The following is a 17874-nucleotide window of genomic DNA, read 5'->3' on the forward strand; positions in this document are numbered from 1 at the left end:
CCCCGCCCCCGCGCTGTGATTGGTCAACGCCGCCCGAGCGCGGTGACGTATGGGGGGCGGAAACCTTGTGAGAAGAGCGCGGGAGCGGAGCCGTCGAGGGTCGGCACATCCGGGAGAGCCGTGGGGGAGGTTGTTCCGCGGCCGGGTGCTGCTCCCAAAGCTCAGGTGCTTCCTCACCCTTCCCAGACTAGCCGCCTGCCCCTTGGGGTGCGCCTCTGCCGCCCTCGTGCCCAGGTGAGCATCCGAGCGGGACGTCTGGCGGCGTGTGTGTCTGTGTGTGCGGGGGGAGGGCTGCCTGTGCCCGGGGCGCCCAGGCGGGAGAGGAGCTGGGGGAGTCCGCTCAGCTTCCCCGGTACTCCGAGGACGTCCTGCGGTCCCTGCCACCTACCGTCTTAGCATCTGGGATGATCTCTGGTCTGGTGGTGCTGGGCCCTGTGCCTCCGGGTTGATGAGTTCTTGCAACGAGTGTAAGTGCCTGCTCAGCACTGTGCTAGAGCCCGGGGAGTGCGCAGGTGATTAGGTCCTAGGACTTACAGTGCTGGAACAAAGCAGATGCTGATGCATATTTGAACTGAAGTGATCACGGCCCCTAAGGAAAGCACTTCCACCAGGAAGACAGTTACTATGTGGTGTGACAGACGCTCAGTTCCAGGCATATGTGGAAATACTTTTAAGAGGTGACCTCTTGGAGAAACTGATCCCTGACCTAAGGTTTGAAGGAAGAGTTGAAAAGAATCAAAGCCTGTGAACTGACTGGCGCTACTGCCAGTGAGCCTCTGCAACACCAATTTTAGATATACAGTTGCCTATTCTTGCAAATAAATAGAAACTGCACTGCAAGGTATTGGTTCTTATTTTCATTAGGTACCTGGTTTCAGAGAAGATGACAGAGGAACTGGACCACACAGGACAGGACTCTGATGCAGATAGTGAAGAGGTGGTCCTAACTCCTGCAGAGCTCATTGAAAAGCTGGAGCAGGTAAGCATTAATAATAGCAGTTATTTCACAGAGCCGTTCTGAGGATTAAATGAGATAATATATGTGAAATGCTTAGCATATTGTTTGACACATGATGAGTACTCAGTTAGCTGTGAGTAGTGATAATCCATACAACTACCCACCCAGTGAGGCAACTATTACTGCCTAATATGAACCAAGTCTCTTTGACTCCAGAATATGTGCTCTTAATCTACTACACCTGTTGTCTTCTCTCTTTAACAGTCCCTTCCTGGAATTATTTTAATATTCTTGACTATTTTCTACCATGTGTTGTAATCATGAGTGACAAAAGGAAGATAATCCTTACTGTATAAGAGTAATTCTTCATTTATTTTTATATCACAGACCTTTCTGAAAATCTGGTGAAAACTGGCCCTGTTTCGCAGAATAATATATGGATACACACACATCCAGAAATTATGCATATAATTTCAGGAGATTCACAGACACCTTTAAAATCTGCCCGCCTAGTGAAAGAGCCCCTGCCTTATTATTAAAGGATTCGTGAAACAAAAATCCAAAAACACAAAGTTCTACAGTAAAATTGAGAACTTTTGTTTTTACACTTTCATGACAATAAAAAGACATGCTGCAAAACAGGCAGAAAATATGTGCAGTATTAGTATCCACAGTATATAAACAGACTTCAAAAACTATCCAATAGAAAAAATGAAGGCATCTTTCTTTTTTTTTTTAAGATTTTATTTATTTATTCATGAGAGACACAGAGAGAGAGAGAGGCAGAGACACAAGCAGAGGGAGAAGCAGGCTCCATGCAGGGAGCCCGACGTGGGACTCTATCCCAGGTCTCCAGAATCAGGCCCTGGGCTGAAGGCGGCGCTAAACCGCTGAGCCACCCGGGATGCCCCTGGCATCTTTCAGAATTGGAAACCAAGGTGGTCAGTAGTCATATGGAAAAGATGTTTGATCTTTTTAGTAATCAGTAACATAAAAATTTAAATCCTTAGGAGATGCTACTTCATACCCATCAGATTAGAAATGAAGAAGATGAACAATATAATGCAACATGTAAATAAAACAGTAAATAAAACAGTATAAAGGTTTGTGGAGTATTTGCATACTTGTTTACTTTGGTGAATTGGTGCACTTTGGAAAATAACTTGTTATTGTCTTGTCAAGTTGAAGGCACACATATCTTGTGTCCCAGTCATTCTACTCCCAGGTACTTACCCTAGAGAAAACTTCCAGGAGACATCACAAAATGTTCATAGTATTGCTTGCAATGATTAAAAACTGAAAATAACCTAAATATCCATCAACAATAGAATGAATAAAAGTTATCTATATGCACAATGGGAGAAAAAAAGCAGCAATAAAATAAGTGAAAGATAGCTCCTGCAACAACATGGTTGACTCAAGAACATAGTGTGGAACAATAAAAAATACGTTTTTGAAGAAACCATTTAGGTTAACCTCAGACACTTGCAAAATTGTTTGAGGCAGAGTTCATGGCACACACTGGTATGCTATACTGTATCACAGTATTGACCATCTACCCTCTGGGACAGCCAGAGCCCCCAGGCTGGTTCCCTCTTGTGGGTACGAGGGGCTCCTTGGACGGCAGCTCAACCTCAGCTTAGCAGTGGGTGAGCATGAGTTACATCTCTGGCCCAAAGCTCCATTGCAGTGCCCTGAGTGCAGCCAAAGAGTTGGTCTACCACCTGGACAGCTGCTGTACCTGGACACAGACTTGTAGGCTGCATAGCATGGCCTACAGAGAAACCTCACCAGGCCACTGAAAAACACAGCTCCAGGAGCATATATAGGATACTCATGAATGCCTGTTGGGGGAAAAAAAAAAAAAGATTTAAAAGTTATTACAGTGCAAAGTTCCTCATTTTTAATGATTGTATTAATTTGCTAAGGCTGTAAAACAAAGCATCACAGACTGGGTAGATTAAACAACAGATGTGTATTTTCTCAATGCTGGAGGCCAGGAGTCTGAAATCAAGGTGCTGACACCAGAGATTTCTTCTCAGGCCTCTCTCCTGGGCTTATAGATGGCCATCTTCTCCATATGTCTTCACATGGTCTTCCATATGTGTCTGTTTTCAAATTTCCTCCTCTTAGATTCTCTTAGTCACAGAATTAAAGCCCACCTAATTCATTTTAACTTTATTACCTCTTTAAAGACCCTGTTTCCAAATGCAGGCACATTCTGAGATGTTAGGAGTTAGGACTTAAACACATGAATTGAGAGTGGAGAGGAACACAGTTTAGCCCATAATGAACAGATTGTCATTAAAATTTTGATCAGGAATCAAATGTAGCTATTTCAAACATAGAACCTGATTATTTAAAAAAAGACCATGGATTTAAATGCAAGTTTCTCACTAAATATTTTGAAATCATTTTATTTGACAATTTTATACTAATATAAAATTTCTGTTAATGTTTTAAATATTTTTATAAAAATAATTTCATAATGTCAGTAAGAAATCCCCTTCAAATCTACCCCCATTTTACCCCTATTGTACCCAACAAGTGTTATCATTTTCCTTGAAATCATTGGGAATCCTTATGTAGAGATACAAACAAATGTAGTGAAACTACAGAAAATTAAATACTGAGGTCAGGCTAATGATTACCTTTGAAGAGGGAGGAAGACACAGGGACTTTTAAAATAATAATACTTGTTAATGAAGTTATGTGCACACAGGTGTTTATATCTCTATTCATGTTATATTTCATAATTTCCGTACCAATGCAGTATTTAATAAAATCAGTTAAAAAGAAAATCTCCTGCTTTTATAAGTCCTCTGTGACAATTCGGTCTTTTCTCATTCATAATGTTCCTTGAAAATACAGACTCTTTCTGGTTAACTTTTATAGCACTATTACAGGAGCTTGAGCATGTGAAAAAAAAAAAAAAATTTGTATGGTAGCAGGAGTACCCAGTGTTTAGTAATGTGTCTTCATGATGAGAATTGGATATGCAGAAAGAAAGGAATAAAGTGAGTGTGATTAGCATATAATTCTGAACTATGCTGAAACTAAATTTCCTGTAATTGAAAGATAGGATTAGTTTTCCTCAATCACCTGTGGATATTTCAGTTCTCTAAGCCGCGGTTATTGCTGAAATGTACCAAACATCTGGGGCAGAGTCATAAACTAAGGATTTAACCTTTTGTTCCAAAATTGTTTAATAGATGAATATCCTTTTATATTGTGATCCTTTGTACTCTTAAGTGGTTAGTAAATAACGTGTTTTCTCATTAATAATTAAGATAAGGATAACTGTATCCATTTCCTCTCAGATATTATAATGATGAATGAAAGAATTTTTGTAAAGTGCTCTAAGCTTCCCCAATGAGATGTGTAGGGTTAGGTCACCTGGTCCCTCAAAATAGAAGGATGCTGGCTGGCCCCCCCTGGTGGGAAGTAGCGCAGGAAGGAGGAGGAAAGTGTTGATGCTATTTGGTTAAAGGTACTGTTTGAACACCAGATGGTGTTGCTCTTACTGGTGGGCATCATACCGACTTTTTTTTTTTTTAATAAATGATATTAGGGAACTTCAGAGGCAAACTGACATTTTTGACATGAACAGTGATTTTTTGCAACATTGGTTAGATAAAAGATTGTAAGCACAGCCTTCTCACTAAAATAAATAGAAAAGCCATCAAAAACATAGCTTGTTTACAAAGCATTTCGATTACTTCCAATTCATAGGCAGACAGTTGTCTTTGCCAGAAATAGCTGTGATTTTCTTGGAATATATAGGACTCACATGGTTATTTTGCTCCATTGTGAGTGATACTGATACGAATATTTGGCGGCGGGGGCATTGTTTTTTAGGCCTGGATGAATGAAAAGTTTGCCCCTGAGCTGCTGGAAAGCAAGTCTGAAATTGTAGAATGCGTCATGGAACAGCTCGATCACATGGTAAGAGTTGCTTATCTCAGAGTTACAAAGAGAACTTTAAAAGGGTTTGTCAGCATAGCGAGAGGTTGAAGTCTGATGCTAAATCTGTCTTATTTGGCCCAGCCTAATGGGTTTTTCTAATATTGAATTAGTTACCTACATTTATAAAGCACAAACGTTCTTGTGAATATCTGGATGTCAGCTTCCCCTGAAAAGTCTAAAACCCTGTCAATACTGGGCCCACGTTTATGTATGAGAACAGCTGACCAGAGCAGGGTCAGGGCCACCCGCTTTCATATGCTGTCCATTCCCTATGGTCCTTGCCTACCCACCCTTCTCAGATCACTTGCCTGCCTGGCCTCCAGAGACACTTGGCTTAGATGAGCGGGTCTTAAGGCATTATCAGCTTCAGACTAGCTTTAAAGCATTGGTATTTTGCAGTCTCAACTGGTGATTTAACACTGCCTTTAGACATTTCTTTTGTCTGCTATAATCTCCTTTACAATTGGATTTGAGTGCTACGCCTTTCTCACTGACCATATTCAGATTCTATTCAGATGATTGTTTTCTAAAAGTAAATGAGTATTGTTTGAACTTTTTATGAGACTGTAGTCTTATATTATTTGTGTAAGAAAATCAGAACTCTTAGGAGTTGTTTGGTTCTCCTTTGACCTAAATGTAGTCTTTGAGTCCTCAAACTTGCCAGTGATTATAGTCCCTATGCAGTTCTGCAGATTAAATGAAAAAGGTTCTCAGTCTGAATATACTTCATTTTCTCTTTTAATAGGAAGAAAATCTCAGAAGAGCCAAGAAGGGGGATCTGAAAGTCAGTATCCATCGAATGGAGATGGAGAGGATCCGCTATGTCCTTAGCAGCTACTTGCGGTGTCGGCTTATGAAGGTTTGACATGGAGATATCTGTAGGCATTAAGGCAATGTGTTTGTAATATAGATGGAGCATCCTGGGGAGAAGTTGGGCTGGAGCCTGCCTAGGAGAGTCCAGGGCATGAAGATGCCATGAAGCCCAGTATTAGGGTAGCTAAAGAGTAAGGAGGGCAAAAGATTATTCTGGAGAAGCCTAGCTGGAACATGTGTTGCACATGTCTGGGGACACATTTGTAGTCTATTAATCTGCTTTGTGAAAGGTGCCCCCTGGAATTATAGCATGGCAGTGCTGTATGGCAGAGTCCTTTGCATGGTTGACTAGGGAATACTGACCAGCAGAGAATTAGTTTCAGAAATTTCTTTGTACCCATCATATAGCAGGTGTCAAATTGACCATGATGACTTAATATTCAGCTATAGTTCTGAGGCTATCTAACTTACAAAAATGAAATCACAAAACATTCTTTCTCTGTATGATGTCTATTTTAACCTTGGGAAGTTCTTACCTCCTTGAAGCCTCTTCTCATTTGGTTCCACTTGTTCCCTTAGTTACTACAAAATGAATACATCCTTTCTCCTACATGAGAGTGCTCTCAGCCAAACATTTCAATTATGTATTTCCATTTACTCACTGGTTCTGGTTCTGACAAAGGTTCCAGTTCCTGGGTATCCTTAAATCATACCACCTACGACTGAGTATGATATTCCAGTTGTAGTTTGGTCACTTGTGAAAAATAGGAGGATTACTTCCATATTACACAGACATATCACACCATTCATTCTGCACTTGCCATGAAGTTTAACCTCTTTGAAGTTTCTGAGTTACTATTCTCCCATCCTGTGACTAGCCTGTATTTGAATGGTTTGATTTTTCAACCCATAAGTATATCGCTTAGTACTTATCCCTCTTGTACTTTATCTTATTAAATTGGGTCATTTCCCTGTTCTCTGGATCCTGATCTTGTCATTTAATATATTAGCTATCTCAACATTCTATGTCTTCACTTTATGTCAGGTTTGGTGAGTATGTTGATAAGATCTTATCTGATTCATTAACAAGACTGGGCCAGCAATAGAGTATTCCACCAGAGACTTCCCTACAGGTTGACATCTCTGTGTTGAATCGGTGTTGTTTGTTACAATTGCTTCTTGCTCTCCCTTTCTATGCTGTCACAGCCCCGGCTTTACAGCTTGCCCCCAAGGATGTCATAACAATGGTGTCGTGTGTTTTGAAAAAATAGAGATGTAAAAAATATGCCTTTCCCCATCCTCAACTACCAGGGCACTCACTTTTTTTCTTCTTAAGTTGAATAAATCCTCTTTGTGTTAACCACTGAATTTTCTTTGAGTTCACAAACCATCTCTTAAGTGACCTGTTCCAATATAATGCTACATACCAATGTGGAGGACACTAATCTGTATTTTAAGGTTTCCCCACCTTCTTTGTATTTTTGAAAATTGGGAAATTGGCCCATCTCCAGTATTTCTTACCTCATCTGAGCACGTGATCCTAAGATCATGAGACTACCTGTGTCTGCAGAGCACTAAGTGATGGAGGGCCACAGCCATTTACAGACTCTAGCACAGAAGGCCTTATGCGCTGAAACTCCGTATATGAGCAGAATATAACTGATCCAAGGCAAGAGACTTAAACTCCTTTAAACAGATAAGTGCTCCTTTGTCCTGGCCTCAGATCCTCCTTCCCATTGTCATTTTTCTGCTTGCACTTCCCTCCACAGAGAAGCCTAACAGCACTGACTTGAGCAGTGTGCTAATCCATATGCAGTTCCTGACCATATATCTTTAACTTTTAGCTTTTTTGTTTTGTTTTGTTTTGTGTTTTCCTAGAGTTCTTACCATTTTTTTCCAAGCCTCCCCTCAGTGTGGGCTTCGTCCTTGCTGGTTATATTCTTATAATTAAGAGTCACTCTTCCCTCTATTTGTGTCTTTCCAGCTTCTGTACATGGTTCGTCTCATAGAAGAACAACCAATGCAGTTGACTAGAAATGTTAGATGATATGCCCTTTTCTCCCTCATACATACCATTTACAGGTGTATATTCAGATTTTCTTTTATGAAAGCTTTTCATCCTTTTTAAATGGTCTTCCTTTTTATAGCTCTTATGTTTGCTCTGAATTCCTTGAAACCTGCCTTCTTGAAATCTTGAAAGTCTAGAAAAGGTCTTGACTATGAAGACTTGTCATTTTTTAAATCAATTCTAGTTTAACCTCAACCTATTTCAGGAAACTAGTATATTTGACTCTCAAATCCTGACACATTTACACGATGATTTTTATTTATCCTCAGATAGAGAAGTTTTTCCCTCATATCCTTGAAAAGGAGAAAACACCCCGTGAGGGGGAGCTGTCTAGTCTTTCTCCAGAGGAGCTGATCTTTGCCAAACAGTGAGTAAGCAGGATGCATAGAGATGGCTTTCTTTCCCTGGCTCGTGAGTATGGGTGTTGGTGGTTGTCTCTGTGAAACTGATGGCTGGGCCGCCGTCATGTGTCTGACAACCTGGTGGCTCCTGCCAGTTGTGTGGTCGCAGCAATTTGAATTCCTCTCTTTCAGATACATGGCTAACACAGAGACCTACCTCAAGAATGTTGCCTTAAAGCATATGCCTCCTAATTTACAGGTGGTGGACCTCCTGAGGTCAGGTGAGCGGAGCACTCCCTTTTCAGACATATCTTCGGGTGCCTTAGAATAAGGTCTTCCTCTTTACTCTCAAGCCTGAAAAAATAAGTATGTAGATGAACAGAAAAAAGAGAGGAAGTGTTGTGGTTTGAAAACAGACAAAAAAAAAGTCATTGAGGCACCTGGGTGGTTCACTCCGTTAAGTGTCTGCCTTGGGCTCACGTCATGATCCTGGGGTCCTGGGATCGAGCCCCACGTTGGGCTCCCTGCTCAGCGGGGAGTTAACTTCTCTCTCTGCCCCCGCCCCAACTCCCTGCCACTCATGCTCTTTCTCTCTCAAATAAATAAAGTCTTTTCAAAAAAATCATTAAAAAAATAATTAAGAGAAGATATAAGGGTAGCCTTTTCAGCATTATTTTTGTGGTCTTTAGGTTGAAATTCTTATGACTAGCATTAAAAATGCAGATTCATTCACATCTGCAGGCATTCATTCCTTCAGCTGGTATGTTCTGGCATCCACACTGGGCTAGGCCCTTTTGAGCATTGAGGAGGCAAAGGTCTCTGTTCTCCAGGGGCTAGCATGCTTTTCCTCATGGATTCCAGCCCATGCAGGGACTGCCTACCTATCCAGAAGGGGTTAAATAGGAGGCTAAGAAATCTTCAGTGATTTTCAGTCACTTCCCAGCTTCCTAGAGGAAGGGTTCCCAATATTTTTATTGTCCAGGGCGCCTCACGGGAAAGGGGTTCAGGCTGAGCAGGAGGAGGAAGGGAAAGTGGGGGAGGGGGCACTGCCAAAGCCACCTTTGTGCTCACCTGGCAATGCCCCCTTACCACTCTGCTGAGCTGAGGAAAGGGAGTCCTGGATGGTAGTCACTCTTAACCTTGGATGGACCAGTGGGGGACCATTGACACACAGGTTAAAGTCCATGCCCCTCAGGCCTTCACAGCTTGCTGGATCCCAGCAGGATCTCATCAGGCAAAGTTGCCAGACCAAATCAAACAGTTTTGGGGACTGGGTTCCACCTTGTTCACAACCTAAATGTAATGTGCTGAGGCCACAAGTCCAGTACAACTGAGCCCTGGGAATTCATCTCCCACCTGGCCTGTGCTGGGGGCTGCACTGTGACCCCTGTGGCCAGTAGAAGCATTAGAACAGGACAGGTGGAGACATAGCTCCCCGGGTGTGTCAGTCAGTTCAGGCTGCTGTAATGAAGTACTGCAGAGCATACATTGATTTTTCTGGAGGCCAGAAGTCTGACCAGAGTGCTGGCAGGGTTGGCTTCCTCTGGGGCCTCTCCCATGGTTGCCCCTCTGCATGTGTACTTTTCTTTATAAGGACACCAGTCAGATTGGACCAGACCCTACCCTAATAGTCTCATTTCAACTTAGTTACTTCCTTAAAGGCCCTATCTTCAAGTACATCTCCATTCTGAAGTACTGCAGGTGAGCACATCAGCATATGCATTGTGAGGAGGGGGACACAGTGCAGTCTACAACACCAGGGACAAGGCAAGCCCCTAGCAGACTTATGGAACTCTGAACTGGTTGTTTTGGTGAACCTGCCTGAGGGAAACAAAAGGCCTGGCCCTGGTCTGCCACTGTTGTCTACACCTTGGAAAAATAGGAATGAAGCAAGGACCGCATCCCCTAAACATGGCCCAGTGCTAGTGCATCTGGCTGATTGAAGCAGGCATGGACATCAGGAATCTAAATTCCTAAAACTGAATCTAACTGGATTCTAGTTGATGCTGGTAGACACCTCCTAAAACATGTCACTTGTCTCAAATCCCTTCCAAGGACTGGTGCCAGGCCCCTGGAATTGGAAGATCGCAGAGGCCATCAGCCTGCCCCAGTGAAATCAGTCTTGCTTAATTAGACCAGGTGCCCTGCATCCCCTTCAGGCCTCTGAAGCAGTGTATACCCCGCTGGCGGAATGGGGGAAGGCATGTTGAAATCTCAGCTGGGTTTCCTAAAATCAGTAACTGCCCAGCCGGGTCAGCAGATCCTGTGAAGTTGGAGTCTCTGTGGCAGGCCCCAAACCCTGAACCCCTTAGACCTTTGGAGCCTATTACCCTGAATTCTACCCCCTCCCCACCCCCAACCTGTGGATGAGGGAATAAAGGGCAATATGAATGAGTTAGGCTCTTAGAACTGAGAGTTATCCAGTAGCTTCTCAGAACCTACGGTTGATGGAGTCCTCTGGGTACACAGGGCTCCAAGAAATGAAGAGCTGTAGAGCAGCCCAGCTCTGGGCACCTCCTCACATGCAGTGTTGGCTAGTGATAGAAGATGAGCAGCCTCTCACCCTGGAATCAACCAGTGAAGGATCATTTACAGAGAAAACCTATATTCAGTTGTCTGACTCTCAAGACTATCCCCATGTGACCCAATCTTTCTTATGCTCTCCTACTACTGCTTTATATAAAAATATTTTCTCACTAGATTTATGCACTTTTGTCCTCCCAGAACGTCATGCATATTTCTGCTTGGCCCTTCCTGTTACTCCCTGGCTCACTCCCTCATTAAGTCTGCATTGACTTCTTTCTCCTCACTTCCCAGAGTGACTGTGCCACCAGTGTGACACTTTCTCAGATGCTACCGGTAGCCCCACAGAGTGACTAGGGTCATGCTTGCTTGTATCTTACACAATGTGCATATTTTATGTACTCAGCATCCGTTGGATGAGCTGTTGCTGTGTGAGACCCTGAATAGGAAGTGTGCTGTTTCTATAAGGACCCAGATCTTTCCTCAAGTCACCCTCCCCACAAAATGCTGTCACATCAGGGGTCCCTTAGTACTCAGTACAGTGAGCCCCAGCAACTTCCCTATGTTGATCTTGTTGGCTAAGTATTATCATCTTTCTAGCAGTTCCCAAACCAGATCTGGATTCATACGTGTTTCTGAGAGTGAAAGAACGACAGGAAAACATACTGGTAGAACCAGAAACAGATGAGCAAAGGTGAGTGACTTGTGACCTTGATGGTGGGAAATGTTCATCCACTGGGGGCACCAGCTCAGCTCTGCATACATTTTTTCCTCCTTTTTCAGGGACTATGTGATTGACTTGGAAGAAGGCTCGCAGCACTTGATCCGATACAAAACCATTGCACCCCTGGTCGCTTCTGGAGCAGTTCAGCTGATTTAAAATAAAAAGATAGGGGGATCCCTGGGTGGCTCAGTGGTTTAGCATCTGCCTTTGGCCCAGGGTGCAATCCTATAGTCCCGGCATCGAGTCCCGCGTCGGGCTCCCAGCATGGAGCCTGCCTCTCTCTCTGCCTGTGTCTCTGCCTCTCTCTCTATGTCTATCATAAATAAATAAAATCTTTTAAAAAATAAATAAAATAAAAATAATAAAATAAAAAGATAAATTCATAGTGACAGCACAGAACCTTCAAATGTTTAGGAACTTCTGACCACTTTGTGCCTAAGGACAACAGACTCTCAGCAGTGGGGTGAATCACTGGGGCGCTGAGAAGGAGCTCCAGGCATGATTGCTAACTTGTCACCCATCCTGACTGCTGTGTTAGCCACAGTCGGCAGATGGAGCTATTGCTCTGTCGATCCCACATGCTGGGCAAGCCCTTGGAGACTCCCTCTGTGCCTTTTCCCTTTGTGGTATTTCTTGAGCTAAGGAAAGTGAAGCAACCACAGTTCATAAAACAGCATCGCTGCCTATGATGAGGGGATAGTAGTTAGCCCTGCCCTGAGAGTGACTGGACAGTCCTTTCACTTCCCTAATAAGAAATGCATAAATATGCATTAGAAAAACAGAAGATGAAATATTTTCTAGGTTATCTCCCTGGATTGTGTGAACTAACCTAAGGCTAGTATTGGACTTTAAACCAATTTGCCCTGATTAACTGAGAATCACAACTAAACCAAGAAACCATTGCTGAGTTTCAGTTTTGTGCCAGAAGGACCCTCTGGCCAGTTCTCAGTTTGTAACCTAATGAAGTATGTGCTTCCTGCTGCTAACCTGCAACCTTCCCTGAATCCCAGGCAGCTTTGCCAACCCAGCCTCCAGACCATCTGGCCGTTCTTGGCCAGGGATCTGCTAACAGCAACATCACCTATCCTATCTTGTGACCTCAGTAGCAGCGTTTCTGTTTTTAGCTCTCCTTTCTCAGAGGAAGTGAATGAAATTAACATGGGCAGAGAGCATCACAGTGATAACTGGAGGAAGGATGTAGAGACAGTAAATGAATCATCTTCCTTTCCTGATAAAAAGGAATCTGCATTCCAGTCTTTCTTGCTAATGAGAGGGCAGCAGATTTTCACTTGTATTTTTCAGGCTGTTAGAGTAATCAATATGGTTCTCCTGTCCAAGAGAAATCACTAAGTGAAAGCCAGGAGGGTTTTATTTGTTAATAAAAGCATTTTATATTTCATGCAGTGCTTTATTTTATCCACAGTGTTTTTAACCTCTTCAGCTACTTATAAAACAAATATGCATTGAGCATATAGGGTGCCAGGCACAGTTCAAGACTGAGGCCCAACCCAGAATAAGACCATCACTGTCCCTATTCACATGGGATATGTGCTCTGCCGAGAATTGGAACAGGGTGACTCACCGAAGAGTAACTAGATTGGGGGATTGAGAGGTTCTCACCTAACTCAGTGAATTGGGCCAAGATCTTAATACCAAGTAGCCAGACACACAGATCAAAAGGAAGGTTGTTCCAGACAGAGAAGACAGCTTATACAGAGGCCCTGAAGCAGAAACCAGCTCTGCCTGCAGTCATGAAACAGTGGGCAAAAGTGTTGCATGGTAGGGTCTGAGAGGCAGTCGGCCCAGATCATGTAGGGTTTGGTCCTCCTAACAGTCTTGAGAAGAGGGCAGGGCTAGGAGTAATAAGTGAGAAGTGGAGGTTTAGTGGGAAGTCTGCGACTAGAACCCACAACTCCCTCCTATTCACACTTAACATGATCTCCCTCCTGTTCTCCCCCCTTGCGAGCCGCCTGGAGAGGGATGTGAGTTATTATGCTGCTACCAGAACAGTGCCTCAAGAGCCTTGATAATGAACACTGACTTCCCAGAGATCTGTTAGGAGGCTGATTCTGATTCAGGAATACTGGGATGGGGCCCAGCAACCTGTTTCTGAGGAGCTCCCAGGCTGTTCAGTTGATCCTTACCCTGGAACCACACTGTGAGTGGTGGAGCTTTACGTTGCCACCAGCTCCTGTTGTGTACATGCCAGCCCACACAGAAGAGTTAAAGTTCTCTGCAAAGGTCACAGAGTGAATGCTCCATTTCCTGGGCCACCTCTTTAAAAGAAGACTAGATCAGTCATTTTAGGATAAAGGGGAAGTTCAATTTCAAAACCAAGTAGTAAAAGAAATGAAGTAGCTTAGTGTGACATTGACTTCAGCTCTTCCAGTTTGTGGTATTTTGTTCTATTGATAAAAACTCATCGTGGAAGCATGATGGATGTTTGTTATTTTCAAATAATTGCATCATATTTCATCATAAGCTTGTTGCTAGCAAAATGGCTATTCCTGAGAAGCACTGCAGCTCTGTTTCTGGGTTTTTCCAGTCACAGCAATCATGATTCAGCTGTGACCTTACAACAAGGTCAGCTGTATTTATTCTGTGCTCAGGCTCCGGCAGACAATGTGACTTTAGTGTCATCCTCGTATGCATCAAACTTCTTTCTGTGATGTACAGGGGCCAACCATAGAGCTTTCAGAGCAAATTGTCAAGCAGACACATTAGATATCAATTCTTAATTTCTTTAATTTTTCATGGGAAGCTAAAATTCCAAACATTTCAAATTCTTCAAGAATTGATTTTTTTGTATACTGTGACAAAGTACACATAAAGTTAACCATCTTAACCATTTCTAAGTGTACCTTTCAGTGTATTAAAGACATTGACATTGTGCACCATCCATCTCCATAACTTCTCATCTTGTAAAACTGGAACTCTAGACCTACTTAACAGTCTCTCCCCTTTAACTGCCCTCCAAAGCTCCTGAAAACCACCATTCTCCTTCCATCTTTATGGTTTTGACTACTCTTAAGTACTTAATATAAGTAGAATCAGACAGTATTTCTCTTATTGTGACCAGCTTATTTCACTTATATTGTATCCTTGAGGTTTGTCCATGTTGTACTATGTGTCAGGATTTCTTTCTTTTTTAAGGCAAAAAATATCTCATTGTATATGTATAGACCACATTTGTTTATTCATCCATCATTGAACATAGTTGCCTCCGCATTTCAGCTATTAAGAATAATACTATCAACGTGGATGTACAAATATCTCTTTGAGACCCTTCTTTCAATTCTATATAGCCATAAGTGGAATTGCCAGATCCTATGCTAATTCTGTTTAACATTTTGGAACTGTCTACTGTTATCCACAGCAACTGTACCATTTTATGTTTCCACCAACAGTGCAGACAGAAAAAGAGTACCAGTTTCCAGTTTCTCTACATCCTCACACTATTTTCTACTTTTGTTTTATAATGGCCATTCAGATATGTGTGAGGTGGTATCTCCTAGTTTTGATTTGCATTTCCCAAATTATTGGTGTTGTAGAGCATCTTTTCATGTGCTTTCTGACCATTCCTGTTTTTGTTTTTTTTTTTTTTTGTTTTTTTGGAAAGATGTCTATTCAAGTTCTTTACCTATTTTTTAATTGTTGGGGTTTTTTGTTGTTGAGTTGTAGGAGTGCTCTATACATTCTAGATATGAACCCATTATCAGATATATAATTTGAAAACATTTTCTCCCATTCTGTGGGTTGCCTTTTTACTCTGTAAATAGTGTCTTTTGATGCATACAATTTTTACATTTTCATGAAGTCCAATTTATAAATTTTTTTTCTTTTGTTACTTGTGCCTTTGGTGTCATAACCAACAAAATATCATGAAACCCAATGTCATGAAGCCTTTGTTGTATGTTTTCTTCTCAGAGCTTTATTGTTTTAGGTCTTTCATTCAGGTCTTTGATTTATTTTGAGTTAATTTTTATATATGGTGTTAGGTAAGGGTTCAACCTTTTTTTTTTTTTTTTTTTTTGCATGTGGATATCCAGTTTCTCCCCACCCCATTCCACACACACATCATTCGTTGAAAGGATTGTCCTTTTCCCATTGTATGGTCTTGACAACCTAGCCATCACAATATTTTGAATACTGTAACTTCACAGTAAGTTTATCATCAAGAAATGTGAATCCTTCAGTTTTGTTCTGTTTCAAGACTGTTTTGGTTATTCAGGGTTTTCTTGAGATTAGATATAGGTTTTAGGATTTTTTTTTTCTATTTTTGTAAAAAATGTTGACATCTCGATAGAGGTTGCACTGAATCGTTAGATCACTTTAGGTAGTATTGACATTTTAACAATATTGTCTTCTAGTCCATGAACATGGATTGTGTTTTCATTTACTTATGGTTTTAATTTCTTACAGCAATACTATGTAGTTTTCATTGTACAAAGCTTTCACCTCCTTGGTAATTCCTAAGTATTTTCTTCTTTCTGATGGTGTTGTAATTGGAACCATCTTTATAACTTCTCATTGTTTGTGTATAGAAATGGAACTGGTTTTTGGGTGTTTGACTTTGTATCTTGCTACTTCACTACATTTATGTATTAGTTCTAACAGCTCTCTTGTGAAGTCTAAAGTTTTCTATGTATAAGATTATATCATGTGCAAGCAGAGATAATTTGATTTCTTCCTTTCCAATTTGGCCACCTTTTCTTTCTTTTTCTTGCCCAATTCCTCTGACCAGAACTTCCGTACTGTGTTAAATACAAGTGGTAGGAGCAGGTGTCCTTGTCTAACTCCTGATCTTAAAGGAAAAGTTTTCAGCGTTTCACCATTGAGTATGGTGTTTGCTGTGGCTCTTATTATGCGGAGGTGGTTTACTTCTCTTCCTATTTTATTGAGTGTTTTTATCGTGAAAGGGTGTTGAATTTTGTCAAATGCTTTTTCTACAGGGATCCCTGGGTGGCGCAGCGGTTTAGCGCCTGCCTTTGGCGCGATCCTGGAGACCCGGGATCGAATCCCACGTCGGGTTCCCACGTGGGATTCCCGGTGCATGGGGCCTGCTTCTCCTTCTGCCTGTGTCTCTGCCTCTCTCTCTCTCTCTGTGTGACTATCATTCATAAATAAATAAATAAATAAATAAATAAATAAATAAATAAATAAATAAGTAAAATGCATTTTCTACATCAACTGAAATGATCTTGTGGGAGTTTTTTTCCTTCATTTTGTTGATGTGGCATATTAAATTAATCAAGTTTGTATATTGGCCCATCCTTGCATCCCAGGAATAAATCCCACTTGGGCATTGTGTATAATCCTTTTCTGCATTGGTGTTCATAAGGGGTATTGGTCTGTATTTTTCTTGTAGTGTCTTTGTCTGGCTTTGGTATCAGAGTTATACTGGCCTTTTTGAATGAGTAAGGAAGTGTTCTCTCCCTTTCCATATTTTGAAAAACTTTGATAAGGATTGGTATCACTTCTTCAATAGTTTGGTAGGATTCACCAGTGACGCCATCAAGTTCAGGGCTTTTTGGGGGTAAAACATTTTTTTATTACATATTCAGTCACCTTACTAGTTATAAGTCTGTTCAGATTTTCCATTTTTTTTGTGATTTAGTCTTGATAGGTTCTGTGTTTCTAAGTGTATATCCATTTCATATGGGTTATCCAATTTTGATGTACAACTGTTTATGTACTTTTTTATAATCCTTTTATTTCTCTAGAATCAGTAATAATGTCCCCACTTTTATTTATGATTTTAGTAATCTGAGTCTTCTTTTTTTTTTTAAGTCTAGGCAAAGGTTTGTCAATTTTGTATATTTTTTTCTTGAAAAACCAGCTTTTGGCTTTATTGATTTCCTCTGTTGTTTTTCTACTCTATATTTCATTTATCTCTCTCCAATCCTTACTATTTCCTTCCTTTTACTAGTTTTGGGTTTAGTTTGTTCTTCTTTTCCTAGTCTCCAAAGTTGTAAAGTTAGATTTTGATTTGAGATTTTTCTTATTTTTTAATATAAAACATGGCTATAAATTTTCCCATCAGCACTACTCGTGCTACATCTCACAAGTTTTGGTATGTTGTGTTTTCATTTTCATTTGTATCTGTTCTCTAATTTCCTTTGTGATTTCTTTTTTTGAGCCATTGGTTTTAAAAAAAAAAAGAAAAACTTACACAGTTTTATGACTTTTCAGCTTTTTTATGGATTTCTAACTTTATCCTATTGTGGTCAGAGAAAATGCCTTGTATTATATCTATCTTTTTAAATCTATTGAGACTTCATTTGTGGCCTATAATGTAGTCTATCCTGGAAAATGATCCATGTGCATTTGAGAGGGTATATGCTGCTGTTGGGTAGAGTGTTCTCTATACGTCTGTTAATCCAGTTGCTTTATTGTGTTGTTTCAGTCTTCTGTTTCCTTACTTAACTTCTATTTGTCCCATTCATTGTTGTGAGGAGTGGATATTGAAGTCTTCAGTCAC

The 17874-nt window shown here is 41.1% G+C and overlaps 1 protein-coding gene across 3 annotated transcripts; it reads left to right on the plus strand.

Moving 5' to 3' along the window:
• The first annotated feature begins 42 nt into the window (after positions 1-42).
• Positions 43-12792, plus strand: GINS4 (GINS complex subunit 4). Of its 3 annotated transcripts, none has more exons than XM_072776601.1 (8): positions 44-234; positions 865-979; positions 4817-4903; positions 5670-5783; positions 8075-8172; positions 8339-8427; positions 11270-11363; positions 11453-12792. In XM_072776601.1, the coding sequence occupies exons 1-8, from the start codon at positions 50-52 to the stop codon at positions 11547-11549; spliced, it is 879 nt and encodes a 292-aa protein (XP_072632702.1). In that variant the 5' UTR covers positions 44-49; the 3' UTR covers positions 11550-12792. The 3 variants fall into 3 exon arrangements, with proteins under 3 accessions (XP_072632705.1, XP_072632702.1, XP_072632704.1); XM_072776603.1 differs by having other exon boundaries at positions 11273-11363; XM_072776604.1 differs by lacking the exon at positions 4817-4903 and having other exon boundaries at positions 43-234.
• Positions 12793-17874: the final 5082 nt, after the last annotated feature.

The sequence above is a fragment of the Canis lupus genome, chromosome 15 (assembly GCF_048164855.1).
Source record: "Canis lupus baileyi chromosome 15, mCanLup2.hap1, whole genome shotgun sequence".
Lineage (NCBI taxonomy): Eukaryota > Metazoa > Chordata > Mammalia > Carnivora > Canidae > Canis > Canis lupus.